Source organism: Glycine max, chromosome 6, assembly GCF_000004515.6.
Source record: "Glycine max cultivar Williams 82 chromosome 6, Glycine_max_v4.0, whole genome shotgun sequence".
In the NCBI taxonomy this organism is placed as follows: Eukaryota; Viridiplantae; Streptophyta; class Magnoliopsida; order Fabales; family Fabaceae; genus Glycine; species Glycine max.
Window position 1 is genome coordinate 19,726,809 of NC_038242.2, and position 17,052 is coordinate 19,743,860.

The 17,052-nt window shown below is 35.2% G+C and overlaps 1 protein-coding gene across 1 annotated transcript; it reads left to right on the forward strand.

Annotated features, from left to right (window-relative positions):
• The first annotated feature begins 2,605 nt into the window (after positions 1 to 2,605).
• LOC100779428 (flavonol 3-O-glucosyltransferase UGT89B1) lies at positions 2,606 to 4,410 on the forward strand. Its single transcript, XM_003528200.5, has one exon. The coding sequence runs from the start codon at positions 2,906 to 2,908 to the stop codon at positions 4,301 to 4,303; it is 1,398 nt and encodes a 465-aa protein (XP_003528248.1). The 5' UTR covers positions 2,606 to 2,905; the 3' UTR covers positions 4,304 to 4,410.
• The last annotated feature ends 12,642 nt before the right edge of the window (positions 4,411 to 17,052 follow it).

Genomic DNA, 17,052 nt, shown 5'->3' on the forward strand with positions numbered 1-17,052 from the left:
TAAATAATTAATAATCAATGACTAAATTGTAAATGGGTTAAGTAGGAGAAATTTCTAGAGATAACTGCTATTTGATGGTGTGGTGGTTATAAAAGGGGTTAATACCTACTAACGTGAAACAAGGTCCCCTTCCTGACAAAAAAGTGTTCTCTCTAATCTCTAGTCATCACAAACGTAGAGAGGCAAAAAGAATAATCAAGGGAGGGAAATTTTGTCTCTTCTCTTCCAAGGAATTAAGCGCACCGGAGAGAAGTCTCACTATGAAAAAAGGTACGCATTATTTATCTATTATTCGCAAAAATCATAGGTTTCAAGATCCTGTTGATTTTCTATAATTGTTAATCTAAGAAACCCTTAAGAATTACATTTATCACTGCAAAACAAAACTCTTGATCAATCGAAAAAGGTAAATATTTTAGGGGTGACAAACGGGTCCAACCCAATAGGTCAACCCACTTATTTTTTAGTGGACCAAGTTGATGTTTCCAACCTGTCAACACACTTTAACCCGTCCTATTTTGATCTACCAAAAAACGGGTTGAGGGAAATAAATTTAACATTTATTTTGATACTTTATACATATATTATTATTTTTTATTTAATTTATTTTTTGTCTAAATAATTTTTTATTCAAAATCTAATGTAATACATTGAATTTTTAGTAAGTATTTATTATTTAATATTTATAAAAGATAAAATTAATTAAAATGTATTTATTATTTTATTTCTCTCTTAATTTTTTGTCTTTGGCAGGCTAACGAGTTAACCTACCAACTCGAGCATATATGGGGTAGACTTGAATTTCCAACCCATTTTTCTTATGCGGGGCAAGGTTGACCAACTCAATTTTGGCGGGTCAACGGCGAGGTGAGGCGGGTTGACCCGTTTTGTCACCCTATGATTTTCCACAGCCAAGCTACACCTCACCATTATGAATTTGTAAAGTTGAAGACCTTGGAGTTAACAGAAACTCGCCAGAGTGAGTCAACATTTTGCCCCAACAAACAAGGTTCAGAAGCATGAAGATCAAGTGCATAAGTCCTTAGTGTATAACTATAGTTACACTATAGCGAATTATGTTTTTCTACAACAAAAATCCTCCAAGGCATAAAAAAAATAATGTAATCTCAACTCTATAAGAGCTTGTAACATCCTTTGTACAAACTTTTGGTTCATTTGTGAATTTCAAAAATAGAATCTCTCTTTTCTCTCTCTCTCTCTCTTTCTCTTACCCTAATTTTACTTTCTCTCGAGGTTCTATTTGGATCCTTCATTATCCATATGAGTTAAAATTCACAATTGTTGAGTGATTGAAGTAGAATTCAAGTATGTAATCCTCTACTTTCTGATCAATTTTCATAGTTAATGTGATCCTAGCTTGGGGGAATTTTGATTGTATGGAAACAAATTCAAATCATAGATTTGAAATAAGATTGTGCAAGGATTTGGTTTTAGGTAAACAAGATTAAAACCTTTGATGTGTAGATCAAGACTTGGATTGTGGGACTATTTTGATTACTGGAGAAAAGTCCATCATTGGACCCATTCTATGACACCCTTTACCCCAAATTGCAACTATCTTTATTAATAACATGACAAAGTCCTCGTAAAAACATATTTTTAAAAAACTTTTGTGAACACAAGTTACTCGTGATGATAGTGGTCAGAGATTCTCTCATTCTGGACTTCAATAGAAAATGGGAATTGAATTTGTTAAATTTGTTTTCTGTGCACTTTTTCTTTGCCAGTGAATCCCCCTTGCCTTCCAGTGTTTTTGAATGTTCGTTTTGTGCATCATCCTTTTTTGTTCCCAGATCTGTAATCAATTTTTGATGTTCTTCAAGCATTGTTTTCTGTTGTTTAAGCATCTCTACAAGCTCAGTTAGTTGCTTACTCAAGAATGCTACATTTTCCTCCATCCTTGGAGAGGCCATGGCTTTCGCCATAGGCAAAGAATGGGTTGCTACTGCTGAAGCTTTACTTCTTTGTGTGCTCACCATAACAAAGATCCATGAACTAAATATCATTTCATCCTAGAGAATCAATGATTCCCACAGACGACACCATCGTTATGGTGTAAGACACGAAACATGATTTGTGTCATGTAGCGTGGAGTAGAATGAAAGAATTAGAGAGAATTAAAAAGAAATCTTTGAAGTCTAATGTTATTAAGTTTTGTTGTATCACCGTGCTATGTGATTACAAAATGCCTATTTATAGTATTTAATCTCGTGGCCTTATCAAACACATGACTTATTACAAGTATTTGCATTGGTAATCTTATTTTACTTGAAGTAGTTGTTTGAACTTTGTAGCCGACTTATAATCTTTAAGGCAGTCATCCTATGTTTAAGTTGTGTGTCATGTATTTGTGTATAATAAAGTTGATATTTATCCTAGAGCATAATTTATTTTTAAAACTATTTGTAATTTTCATGATTAATGGAATCACAATCTATAGTTTAAACTTCAATATATTTGTATTCCTTTAAAATTTGAAATCACATGTTTTGATCCTCGTGAAATGGGCAAATTTTTGTTTTGTCTATAAAATATTTTTCTTTTAACATTCATCTTTCCAAAATTTGAAATCTCTATTATTTTTTTTATCTTCGGCATTCATTTTAAAAAGAGATAAATAACATTTATTTTACATATCTTAATTTTTTTTAGAAATATCACGTGCTAACATGGTCTTATAGAGACATTAGTGGGCCTAGCGGGTATCACATGTTAACGTCGTTCCAATTTCCAAAACATAAGCTAATGAGAATTAATATATGTGTATAATATATGACATGTGTGTGTGGGGTCAGTGGGTCACAATAAACACTGTACCCAACACGACCGAGTAGCCAACTCCTGTTTTTCCTTGAATTCCTCTTCCTATCTTACCACGCCGCACATGAAGACGGTTCTATGCTGCAACGACGCCGCGCGGCCACACGTGCTGGTGATTCCATTCCCAGCGCAGGGCCACATGATCCCCCTCCTCGACCTAACCCACAACCTCATAACTTCCAACCCCACCCTCACCATTACTATCCTCACCACCCCAAAAAACAAACCCCTCGTTTCCACTCTCCTCTCCTCCCACCCTTCGATTCAAACCCTAATCCTCCCCTTCCCCTCTCACCCTTCTCTCCCTCCCGGCATCGAAAACGCCAAAGACATGCCCCTCTCCATTCGCCCCATCATGCTCTCTCTCTCCAACCTCCACCAACCTCTCACGAACTGGTTCCGCTCCCACCCTTCCCCTCCACGCTTCATCATCTCCGACATGTTCTGCGGATGGACCCAACCCCTCGCTTCCGAGCTCGGAATTCAAAGACTCGTCTTCTCCCCCTCCGGCGCCTTTGCGTACTCCACCATGTGCTTTCTCTGGAAGGAAACTCCAAAACGCGAAAACGAACAAGACCAAAACGAGGTCGTTTCGTTTCACAGGCTTCCTGATTCCCCGGAATACCCCTGGTGGCAAGTGTCTCCGTTGTTCCGCAGCTACCTGGAGGGAGATTTGGATTCGGAGAAGTTGAGGGATTGGTTTCTCGGAAACATTGCTAGCTGGGGACTTGTTCTGAATTCATTCGCGGAGTTGGAGAAGCCTTATTTTGAGTTTCTGAGAAAGGAATTGGGGCACGATCGTGTGTGGGCGGTTGGACCGTTGCTCCCTGAGGACGCGAAAGAGGAGCGAGGAGGGTCGAGTTCGGTGTCCGTGAACGACGTCGTTTCTTGGTTGGATGAAAAGGAAGATTTAAAAGTGGTGTATGTTTGTTTCGGGAGCATGGCTATTCTGTCCAAGGATCAAACGGAGGCGATTCAAACAGCGTTGGCCAAGAGTGGGGTCCACTTTATATGGTCAACCAAAGAAGCGGTCAACGGGAACCAAGAGACTGATCGAAACGAGAGAGGGCTTGTGATTAGGGGGTGGGCCCCGCAGGTGGTGATTCTTCGGCACCGTGCGGTGGGCGCGTTCTTGACTCACTGCGGGTGGAACTCGGTGATGGAATCGGTGGTGGCGGGGGTGCCGATGCTTGCGTGGCCTATGACAGCGGACCAATACACGGACGCCACGTTGCTCGTGGATGAACTGAAGGTGGCAAAGAAGGTGTGCGAGGGGGAGAACACCGTTCCTGACTCGGACGTGTTGAGTCGAGTTCTGGCTGAGTCGGTGAGTGGAAACGGCGCGGAAGTGAGGCGGGCGTTGCAACTGAAGACGGCCGCGCTTGACGCCGTCAGAGAGGGTGGAAGCTCCGACAGGGATTTGCGGTGTTTGATGGAACGGCTACGTTTTCCGTTACAGTAGATGAACGTCAAAGTTTGTGTTTCTGTGTAAGGGCGTTTCGGACAGTGACGCCTTTTCATTTTGTAAGGAAAAAAGAAATTTAAATATATTATGCGAGAATATCAGAATATGAGTTTTTCTTTTTCAAGACAATAATTCATTAACGTATATTTTTTTTTTATTATCACAACATTGTTCATATTATTTAATATTTGTTTGAATTAAGAAATAAAAATACATTCGTAATATATAATTATTCTGTTTTAATTCCTTGAAATAAATGCAAGTTAAAAGAGGTCACTCATTCAGTTTATTGTTGAAATTAGACTGCTTAGTTATCAGATTTTTTTTAGGCTTAATTGCATTATACCATGGTTCCTTTAATTATATTTTAATATTTAATTTGATTCTTTAATTATTAAAAGATTTAACTTTGTTTCTTAATTGTTTAAAATCGGTTAGCTGGAAACCGATGTAAAAAACATCGTTGAACTTCACCCTTTTACATCAGTTTTAAAGAAACCGATTTAAAAAATCCAACGTTTTACAATTTTACAGTTGCCTTGCTTATGCCATTGGATCAAATGCTTAGCTTATTATTTTGCTCAGAATATGCAGTCTTTATTTAAAATTGAAATCCCTTTTGGTTGTTGAGTTACTACTGTCCATGTTGTTTGCTGCTCTGCAACTTGTGTGCATATCTGGCTGGGCAGTTGCTTTAATCCTATGCTGTAGGCTACATGATACTGGGTTATCAATTTTTTATTAACATGAGTGATGTTGTAGTGGTGGCAGTGAGCAGGAGTTTCATATGGTCTTATGCATGCTTCCAGTTTGCAATTCTTATCTTGTTAGCTCATGTATTTTATAGTTATGTAAGATGATATAGTTCCTATCATGTTCACTATTCTTCAATTCAGATTTTCTATTTACTATACACATGGCCAAAAAACTTATATTAATTCCTTGATGCAAATGAGTATTTCATCTTCAAAGACTTTACGAACTGTTATCATCTTCAAAGTTTGAGGTATATGAAACTTCAATGTATTTTAATTTATTACTATTCAACATATTTAGCACGTACTTAATTTAATTTGGAGTTTTCTATTACGATATCCTTGAAGATGGTATCAGTCATCAGTTGTGATCTAACACTTTCCCGAACATGAATCTAGAATTTGTCTTTGTGGATTAATAGCTCTACGATCTACTACTCTTAGCAGTAGAAAATTTGGAAGTAGATTAATGACAGCGCTGTATGTAATTAAAGAAAATCATGCTTTTCGATGCGTACTGATTCTCCAATATGTATTTAATATGTTGTCATTTTCAATTTGTTTCTTTGTATCAAGATTTTCATTTTATAATTCTTTGAATTATGTAACCGACCATATTTATTGTGTTCCAAATATTGTATATTTTGTGGCGTTGGTTGGTGTCATTATGTAATTAATTATATATATATATATATATATTATAATTTGTGATAAAAAATATCATATATTCCTTTGATAAAAATCACTTTTTACATCGATTAATGTCACAATTCAGGTTATAACTGTCTTTTTTAATTGTGATTTAAAAAGTCTTTTATTTTTTAGTAATGAATGTTTATTTTTGGAAAATTTAATATTAAAATTTTTAAGTTCTTAAATATTTTAAATGAAAATTAAATTACTCTATCTAAAAAAAAATTGAAATCCAAAGCATTTAAATTACTTTATCTAAAAATAATTTAAAAAATGAAAGAGATTAAAATCAAATTAATTCAAATTTCAAACATTTTAAATTTTTTAAAATTTTAAAATTCCTAATCAAAAGAAAAGGTAAGTGTCTTTTTCTCTTAAGTTTTGTATCTTGGATTTTTAATTGTTACTATCATACATAAGAAAACAAATTATTTTTCTTCCATAGGGATCTCCTCCATTAGGGCGGTTTGAGACATGATAAGACATTAAACATGAATATCTCTCTTAATCAAAATTGGAACCTTGGTTCATCACCTTGTGGGAGACTAGTCTATTCCCCTAAATCCAACCCCATTGTTATATTTATTTTTAGTTTTAGATGCAATAAAATCATTTAGCGAGAAATTGTATAAATTAATTTTCTATACTTTAATAAATGAATATTTTGTTAAATAATATTGGTGTTCAAAATTTTTATGCTAAAATCAATTAAAATTTAATTAATTAATATATTTATTATAAAATAATATTTTGACACTATATATGTTTAATAACTTAACAGACATAAATTTTGTTGAAAAATATTTAAATATTAATGTTAATTTTTTTTATAGAAATCTATAATAAATATAGTTGTATCAACACAAACTTTATATTATTTCATCAATAGTATTCTAAATTAATTTTTTTTATGATAGAGATCACATCCACATGCATTCAAAGATTTTCTTTTTTCAAAAAAAAAAAGTGTAATACCACCAAGAAGGCTTTTTAATAAGGTTATCAGTTGAGAGTTATTTATATGTTTGTGTTAATTACCATAATTGCTAAGTAAATCTTAATCTAAATTGAAATATTGTAACTTTTTTTTTTAATAATAAAGACTTATATTATATCAAGAAGAATAAGAGAGTCAACATAATAATAAAGACATGCAAAAAATATTATTTTTCGTTAAATAATTAACTAACAGATATGATAAATAGGATATAATTATTTCATTTTAAACACTTACGGGAACAAATTGAATATTTTAATAATTAAGAGATCAAATTAAATATTAAATTATAATTAAGTGAACACTACTAGAAAATATGTTTTTTACATCGATTATTTAGGACTTTCAACACCGGTTATTAACAGATGTTGAAAGTGTTGATATTGAAAGTATTAACGTTAACATCGGTTTTCGAAAATGATAACATCGATTATTTAAATAATCAATGTTATATAATAAGAATTAGACAAAAAAAGGAATCAATGTTTATCGCAACGTTGGAGGTTGACATCGGTTTTTGTAGAAAAAAATCGATGTTAACTGATACATTAACATTGGTTTTTATAGACAACTGATGTTAACGTTAATAGTTAGCATCGGTTTTTGTTGAAAACCGATGTTAACTTTGTTCGTTAACATCTATTTTTGTAAAAATTGATGTTGTTTACGTTGGATAACATCGGTTTATTTGAAAAATCGATGTTGTTATTAGGAATTTTTTTTCAATACACTGTCTATTTTTTTCAATAAATCCAAAAATTAACCTGCAAATTTAAAATAAGACCACACCGCACAACATATATCATTTGCATTCTGTTTTGAAACAGTTTTTAGCAGAAAGCTAGCTATCAGAAAACTAGCTAGTAAACTATCAATTATAAAAAATCAATTGATAACTATATATCAATAAAGAATATTCAATTAATGTTAAAAGATTACATCAATTGTAAAAAAGGTAAAGCAAGGTAGTAAACTAATGAATTAAACTAAAATTACAAAGTTGCCTAACATCCTAAGTTGCCTAACATCCTAACTAAAATTACAAGCTAGTGTAAACTAAGTTTCATTTCTAACTTTGAGATAATAGTTTGCCCACTGGATGCGAAGTGCCTTCAATGTGTCTGATTCCAATGGTCTAACATCATTAAAATATTACATGATAAAATAAAACATAAGTTAATAATATAATACCAATGATAAGAAAAATAAAATTTGTTTGAAATAAACAATTACCATTTCCCAATTATTCCTGAAATTTCATAAGATTATAGTTGACAGCCAGTGCATCACGTAATAGCCACACTCAGTGCTTCCTTTTTGTTTATTATACTAAATACATAATGAAATTTAGATATTCAACGTTAACTACATATTAGTGTACACAGACATAAAATATATATAAGTAAAAGCATTATTTAAATTACTTACTTTAACAACAATCCACCTAGCACCTACAACAACCTTGGATTTAGGTTGTGGAGTAGCGTCAACTTCTTTCAAAGCACTGTTGAATACAAGACACATTAAAATATTGATGTTGCTGACTAATGGTAATGCAAATGTATTGAAAAAGAACACTGACATGTTAATTATTCCTTTCAAATAGTTGTCTGGCCTATGATGCAAGGAACAAAACCAGACAACAAGATTTTCCTTAGGCAAAATGACGACCATTTGCCATTGTGCACTGCAGTAGAGACCAATATAGGTTATTGAAGTATTATATATTATTTAAATTCATTTATTCAGTTTTACTTACCCATTCAAGTAGGCTCCTAGGTAGACATCCCGTTTTGAACTTTGCATTCAGTTCTTCATGTAACTTTCTGATTCAAACTGCGATTGCCCAGATCTTTGGATGGACTGTGGCTCGAGGAATTCATAGACATCAGAATTCCCCAATCGCATACTTGTCTCAGTCATATGCCTATTATTGTTAACACAAAGTAAATTATGTATGGATTTAAAACAATAACTTAGGTAATTAACAATAATCTAAATTGACTTACAAAATCCACAATTGTATAACAGAGATGCTGAGACATTGACCACCGTGGGCTATTTTAGACAAATCTTCATGCTTTATGTACAAAGGGAAGTTTGAATTAAACAACCCGAACAGGGAAGCATCCCACATAACCTACAACGGCTTCAAAAAAAGTTATGGGATGGTCAATGTCATCAGATATAGGGGACCATCGACCTCAGAATTCGGCCTATCTGCAGGTTTTGCTAGAGACACAACTTCCTGTTTATCCAACATAGTTAATTAACATAATTTAATTACAGTGAACAATTCGATTGAAAAAAGAAGCATGTAATGAGAGTAAAATACATGTTCTGATAAACGCTTTACGAGATGTGTCGACCAAGCAAGGAAGGTGTTAAGTGTTTGCCCCACTAAAATAACCTCGTCAGTGGGTACAGGAACCGGAGCATCTGCATCTTTAACCTGCTCAACACCAACCTTCACTTGATCATGCAACAAAAGGATGTTATGAACGGTTGTGGATCCCTCATAAACTCTTCCTAGGGCAACCAGGCAGGGAGGATTTTATTCGATGTACAACCGGCATTTGTCTAAGTCACCAGTGTTTGGATTGATCGCTGAGGGATCAACACAACTCCCCTTTGTGCTAACATGAGCAGCTGAGGGACCAACCTCAGGCTCCAGAGGTAGTGCAAGTCCCTGTGATTGGATATGTGATTGCAACTGGGACTGCATCTGGCTGATGGATAACATCAGCTGTCGAGTCACTTTTTATGTGATCGACTCCTCCAGCTGGTCCCTAATTTGTTGAGTCAGCTGCTCTAGTTCTTCTGGAGCGATGGAGGAAGAAGTGCGGGAGGTCCGTTCAGCTGGTCCAAAGTATTGCTTGATGGTGACACCGACTTCAGCAACACGCACATGGCTAGGGTGTTCTGGTCGTCCAATGGCAGCAGTCAGGAGATCCTGACGTCCATGGGGGACAAACGAACCCTGTGACGCTTGCTCCTACAAAGAATCCTGTACATAACACATATATTTGTCCAAGGAATTCACAGAATAAACAAAGATAATTACAATTCTTAATTGAAAATGACTCACAATCTTCTCAACGATTTCCTTTGCTGCCTCAGATGTCATTTTGTGGAAGCAAAGCTTCATGATGAATCAACAATGATTCAAAGGTGTTTTGATGATAACAATGATGACAACAAAAGATGATGACAAAGGTGATGAACAAAAAGCTCAAAAGATCAAAGAACAACTCAAGTGAATCAAATAACATCTCAAGTAAATCAAGAACAAGTCAAGAGTTCAAGAATCAAGGAGAATTCAAGACTCAAGAAGAAAGCCTAGAATCAAGAATCAAGACTCAAGATCTCAAGAATCAAGATCAAGATTCAAGACTCAAGATTCAAGAATGAAGAAAAGACTCAATCAAGATAAGTATTAAAATGTTTTTTCAAAACTTTGAATAGCACATGAGTTTTTGACAAAACCTTTACCAAAGAGTTTTTACTCTCTGGTAATCGATTACCATATTTTTGTAATCGATTACTAGTAGCAAAATGAGTTTGAAAAATTTTCAAACTGAATTTACAACGTTCCAAATATTTTCAAAAGTCTATAATCGATTACAATGTTTTGGTAATCGATTACCAGTGTCCTTGAACGTTGAAATTCAAATTTAAAAATGAAGAGTCACATTGTTTCACTCAAAAAGCTTTGTGTAATCACTTACACTTATTTGGTAATCGATTACCAGTGTTTGTTTCTGAAAAATCTAAAGATGTAACTTTTCAAAAAGGTTTTGACTTTTTCAAATGGGTTTTAAGTTTTTCTAAAAGTTATAACTCTTCTGAATGGCCTTCTTGACCAGACATGAAGAGTCTATAAAAGCAAGACTTTGTTTTGCATTTTCAATCAATCTTTCTAACAACAATCTTGAATACTTTTCCAATCATTTCATTACAATCCTTTACAAGCCTTGAATCTCTTTGAACTTCTTCTTCTTCTTTGTACCAAAAGCTTTCTGAAGTTTTCTGGTTTTCTAAACCTTGAAAACTTGTGCTATTCATCCTTTTCATTCTCTTCTCCCTTTACCAAAAAGAATTCGCCAAGGACTAACCGCCTGAATTCTTTTTGTGTCTCTCTTCTCCCTTTTCCAAAAGAACAAAGGACTAACCGCCTGAATTCTTTTGTGTCTCCCTTCTCCCTTGTCAAAGAATTTAAAATGACACAGTCTGAGAATTCTTTTGATTTTTCCCATTCCCTAATACAAAAGCGTTCAAAGGTTTAACCGCTTGAGAATTCTTTTATATCCCCATTCACAAAGTATCAAAGGTGTAACAACCTGAGATCTTTGTCTTAACAAATTGGAGGGTACATCCTTTGTGGTACAAGTAGAGGGTACATCTACTTGGGTTTGACTGAGAATAAGAGAGGGTACATTTCTTGTGGATCAGCTCTAGTGGAGGGTACATCCACTAGGGTTTCAAAGAGAACAAGGGAGGGTACATCCCTTGTGGATCTTTGCTTGTAAAAGGATTTTTACAAGGTTGAAAGAAATCTCAAGGACCGCAGGTCGCTTGGGGACTGGAGGTAGGCACGGGTTGTTGCCGAACCAGTATAAAAACTCTTGTGTGTTTGTTTCCTTCTTCCCTACTCTTTTACTTTCCGTTTTGCATTTAATTTTCGCTTTTACTTTCTGTTAAGTTTCTCTTCTACTCCATATTCTCTTAACAACAAAAGTAAAAGCCTTAAAAGAGTAATTTTTAATTGGTAAAGTTTTAGGAATAATTAATTCAACTCCCCCCTTCTTAATTATTCTGAGGCCACTCGATCCAACACATTTGACCAGTTTTCTTGGTGCAGGCCATCTTCCACTTCACGTGTCGTTTGATGGGAGATGAAGGATCAATGACGCCCTCAGTGCTTTCGGACTGAGCGGCTTCCTCCAGTTTTTTCTTTGTCTTCTCAACCATCAGATTTTGTTCTAAATATTCATAACCCCCACGAGACAACACGTGGGGGACGGTGTTTTGGTTCTGGATGACATGTGCCTTTTTCCACACATCCTGGAAAAATCGAATGAGGTATGAAAACGATTACTACAATCTATTATAAGAACTGAATTTTTAGTGGAAAAAAATTAACATTACAAAGTACATACCTCCTACAAGGGGTCTCTGTGGGTCTGACAAAACTGGGTCCATTTCTCCTTGCTAATGCCGTATTTTTCACAAATAGTGTCGTCCACACCGTCCTTGTTGGTTGCAAGTGCTCATTTCCTGGTCAAATTAGATTTAAACTATCTCAACTGCTTGCCGACAGTCTGAAGTACCTTCTTCTTTGTCCTACAATCAGAAGTTTCAGGGATATCAAATTCCACCTGACAAAAAATAAATTAGGTTTTATTGTTAGTAAATTATAAATTTTGGCTAATAAAGAAAATCAAAGATGAAAACAAAATTACCTGAATATCCTCCCATATCAAATCCTTCTAAGCAGCAGGGACTTCCTTCCTGGTCTTGTATGTCACGTCGACCTTATCATGAGCGACAATCCCTAAATATGTTCCTAATTTCTTCTTGTGGGGACCGTCGACCTTGTCGGTCACAAGATCGACGTGGACCACTGGTCTCTCTGCCCCAGGTGGTCTAGTGGCCAAGGATCGTAGCCATGTGGCTTTGCGTGTCCATTTCAAGGTACACGGAGACGCTAATGCTACTGCAGGAGGAGGAGGAGGCGAGGCAGATGGAGTAGCCATGGTCCTGTAAAGAGAAAAACTTGAGTTAGTTAACATTATCAAAAAATTGAATCAGTTATGTAAATCAATTTACCGAAATCAAATACATAATTAGAAAATTACATTAGACGATGTTAATTAATTCTCCTTCATCATGATCATTACGATTAGCATGAACGTCATTAGCTTCTTCTTCTCCGACGATGTTAGGAGTCATTTGTGTGGACAAAGGACTAACATAAGTTTCCATGTATGAATCATCGTCTTCTACATTAACACCAATTATTTTCCCGTGTAGAACCACATACCACCTTTCATCACAAGGGTGATTATTATGATTCAACCCTTAGGGTGACCCCACTGTTTTGCATTATACTTTTGTTGTCTTGTGCTTTTGTGTAAAAGGAATACTTGTTTATGTCGTATCCTTGCCAAGTTATAACATTTCTTTTAGGCCCATATGCTAGCTTTCTTAATGTTTCAGAAACATTTCCATTAGCAAAGATTGTATCTTTAAACCAATCAAAGAAAGTCTTATTATGCTTTTTCAAGAGTCAGTTCTTTGACATTTTTGGATTACTTTGTTTGACTAAAGCTTCATGTTGAAGTATGTATGGAAAAACTTCATTACTGTTATTCAACACATACAAGTGAGCTTGTAATAAATCTTCTACACTTGGAGTGATAACATGCAGTCCTCTTGAACCTTTACCGCCTACTCTGCAGTCATGGCGAGACTCAGGAAGGCCAATAGGTTTAACCTTTTCAATATACTCTGAACAAAATTCAATAGTTTCTTCTGCAATGTACCTTTCAACAATAGATGCTTCCGGACGATGTAGATTCTTGGTATACCCTTTTAAGATCTTCATGTATTGCTCAATCGGGTACATCCACCGCAAATAAACAGGACCACAACATTTGATTTCTCTGACAAGATGAACAATTAAGTGAATCATGATGTCAAAGAAAGCAGAAGGACAATATATCTCCAACTGGCACAGTATAATTGCGGCCTCATTTTCCAGGTCATCAAACTTAACAGGATCAACGACTTTGCTACATATGACATTGAAGAATAAGCACATGCGAGTTATGGCTAACCTGAATTTGTTAGGCAAAATGTCTCATATGGCCATGGCTAACAATTGTTGCATCAACACGTGACAATCGTGAGACTTTAACCCTACCAGCTTAAGCTCCTTCAACTACTCAAGGCTTTTAATATTTGAAGAGTATCCTTGTGGGACTTTGACTTGGCACAGACACTGACAAAAATTGATCTTCTCCTTTCTGGACAAAATATGACAAGCTGGAGACAAGTATATTTTTTTACCATCAGACCTTGGATGCAATTGCGATTGTATACCCATGTCAGCTAGATCTTGACGGGTATCCAGACCATATTTCGTCTTGCCTTGAATGTTAAGGAGCGTCCCAATGACACTATCACATACATTTTTCTCCACATGCATAACATCAATACAATGTCTAATATCTAGATCAGACCAGTACGGAAGATCAAACAAAATGGGCCTCTTCTTCCATATGCAAGTCTTACTTTTATCCTTCTTTTGGGTCTTTCCAAATACAATATTTAGGTGTTGAACCCGCTATAAGACCTACTCACCAGTCAATGGTATCGGCACAATTTCGTGCTCTTAACTTCCATTAAATGCTTTTTTCAATCGCCTGTAAGGGTGATGAGGTTTTAGAAAACGGCGATGCCTTGTGCACACTATTTTCCTACCATGTTTCAGTTATATGTAGCTTGTGTCTTCTTGACAGATGGGACATACATGGTGACCCTTAACACTGTAACCACTCAGATTCCCATATGCTGGAAAGTCATTAATGGTACAAAAAAGCATTGCACGCATTTGAAAAGTCTCCTTGCAAAACACATCAAACACTAAAACCCCATTATCCCATAACTTTGTCAGGTCTTCAATCAATTGACTTAGATAAACATCAATGTCATTTCTTGGCTGTCTTGGGCTCGATATCATCATAGACAACATCATGTATTTTCGCTTCATGTACTACCAAGGAGGCAAATTGTAAATTACTAGTAGAATTGGTCATGAACTGTGTTGAGTGCTTAAATTGACATATGGATTCATTCCATCACTGGCTAGTCCAAGCCTAAGATTTCTTGTCTCTTTGCCGAAATCTAGATACAAACGATCAATCTTCTTCCATTGGGAGCAGTCAACCGGATGACAGACCATCCATCAAAGTTTCTCCCATTTTCATGCCAGGTAAGGTTTTTTGCATCGTCTGCATTAGCAAAAAGATGCTTAAACCTTGGAATGATGGAAAGATACCACAACACCTTCATTGGAGGACCCTTCTTTGAGTTTTCATCAGAACAGCAGTCCTCATCATCCTTCACTTTGTATCGTGATGCCCCACACCTAGGGCATTTGGACATTTCTTCGAATTCATGCCTGTATAGTATGCAATCATTGGGGCAAGCATGAATCTTCTGATACTCCATACCCATCGGGCACAGTATCTTCTTGGCTTGATAGTAACTTTTAGGCAACGTGTTTTCCTCTGAAAGCAGATTGCGCATTACTTGAAGCAGTGAACTAAAGCTTTTGTCACTCCACCCATATCTGGCCTTGATATTAACCAGACTTAACACCACCGACAACAGCGTCAAGGAATTCTTGCACCCCGTATACTCACAAAGTTATTCGATGCATGAAAATTTCACTTTTTTATTATAGGTGTGGCCCTATCCCATTTAGGAAGACCGTCTTTTATGGTAGCTTCATACGTCAGTGTTAATTCTATTTTGTTTAATTTGACAAAGTTTTGGCAACATTTTGCATTGGTCTCCAAGTACACGAGATGAAATCGGTGAAATTAATTTCCCAATAATCAAGTATGCACTTAGAGAACAACTAGAAATGCATTATACTGAAATTTCATCAAATTAAACAAAATAATGTTAACCTTAACACATGAATCTACCATAAAAATATCAGTTTCCCCAAACTGTCCAAACGGACAATTCAAGATTGAATACAATGATTAATGCAAACTTTCCACAAGAATCATCGCATTCAGTCTCAAACGGGAATCTAAGGTTCTTTCATCATGAACACAATTTGTATATCAAATATCAATTGTCTTTAATGGCAGTGAACAAGTAATAAAAACATTAATTGGTAACAAACATTTGTACCTGTGATGATGAGCAGCACGGTCCAAAATAAAAGCAAGAATCCAATAAATAACTCAATCACCACCTACATCAATCACCACAAGTGGGGTTAATGTCATGAAATTACAATATTTTCTCCATCTTTCATATGTTGATTATATAAAATGCAGAATTCTAAACATGAAGTAACTTGTTCAGTGGCAGTAGTTATGTTGGAGTGGTCAAAGTAGTTGAGTTATTGTTTCATTTTGCTTGTCTTGAACTATAAAATATAAATTACATATCCTAAAGCTTCTTAGTATTCAATGGGGCTTACCATGTAGCCGTTGTTTCTCACTTCTCAGCTTTCATGTTTAGTTATGTATTACTAGAGTAATTGTTTTGTAAAGAATTTAATCCAAATATAGAAAACTATACATGTTATAACTTATATGTTAAGGCAGACAGGAGTTGCTCTTGGAATAGAAGTTGATGAAAAAATGCCACATCACAAGTATTATGAATATTTTGGTCTAGATTATACCCTTCATGTTGCCCCAAGTAACATGGAAAACAAGAATTCCTGTCATTTACTTGAAGAAATTAGATCTAAACTACTTGAAAATCTTTCCAAGCTGCAGCATGCTCCTAGTGTCCAATTTCAGGAAAGGCCTCCTGATTCTGATCATGGAGAGGTAAACCTCTACTGCCTTATATTTTACTTTATAAGAGTATATTTATTTGGTAGATTTTTTTCCTTTCTTAGCTTCTATGTATAAGATTAACTACAGTTAATTGTACTATTATAGTTAACTGACTAGACTCAATTGACAGAGTTAGTTGTACTACTATAGTTCATGAGGCTTCTTATTGTCATCATAGGCACAATGATGGCTATGTTCCTAGTTCTTACTCAGCCTATGGATTATACTAGCCAGTATCCAAATCAGAATCAGTCTCAGACCTCTGCTTCTTTTCCAGATTTTGTTTCAACTAGTGTAAATAGAATCAATCCTAGTGTGTCTCATGTCAATACTCTTTCTAATAGTGATCTTTCTTTTGCCACTTGGCATTCCAAATTAGGTCACCCTAGTGGTGATACTATGAAACTTGTATCCAAGATGTGCAATATACCCATTATAAATGAAACATGTTTTGATTTTTTTTCTCATTGTTACATTGGTTTAGTTGGCTTTATTTGTTGAAAAGTAAATCTGAGTAACCATTCTTCTTCTAAGAAATAAATGAACAACCAAGGGAAGGCTCAAACACCACTTGAATGGACTAGTCACGGACAATCTTGGGTAAATGACACTAATAAGCTAAGAGGTTTTGTGAAATTATACAAATTGTTTCTTTTTTAAACATTTTTCATCAATTAGTGTAATATTTTTCAAACAATTAAGAGGGTT

What these genes read in the sequence shown, in the direction of transcription:
- LOC100779428 (XM_003528200.5), top strand. Translation starts at nt 2,906, where the DNA reads ATGAAGACGGTTCTATGCTGCAACGACGCCGCGCGGCCACACGTGCTG.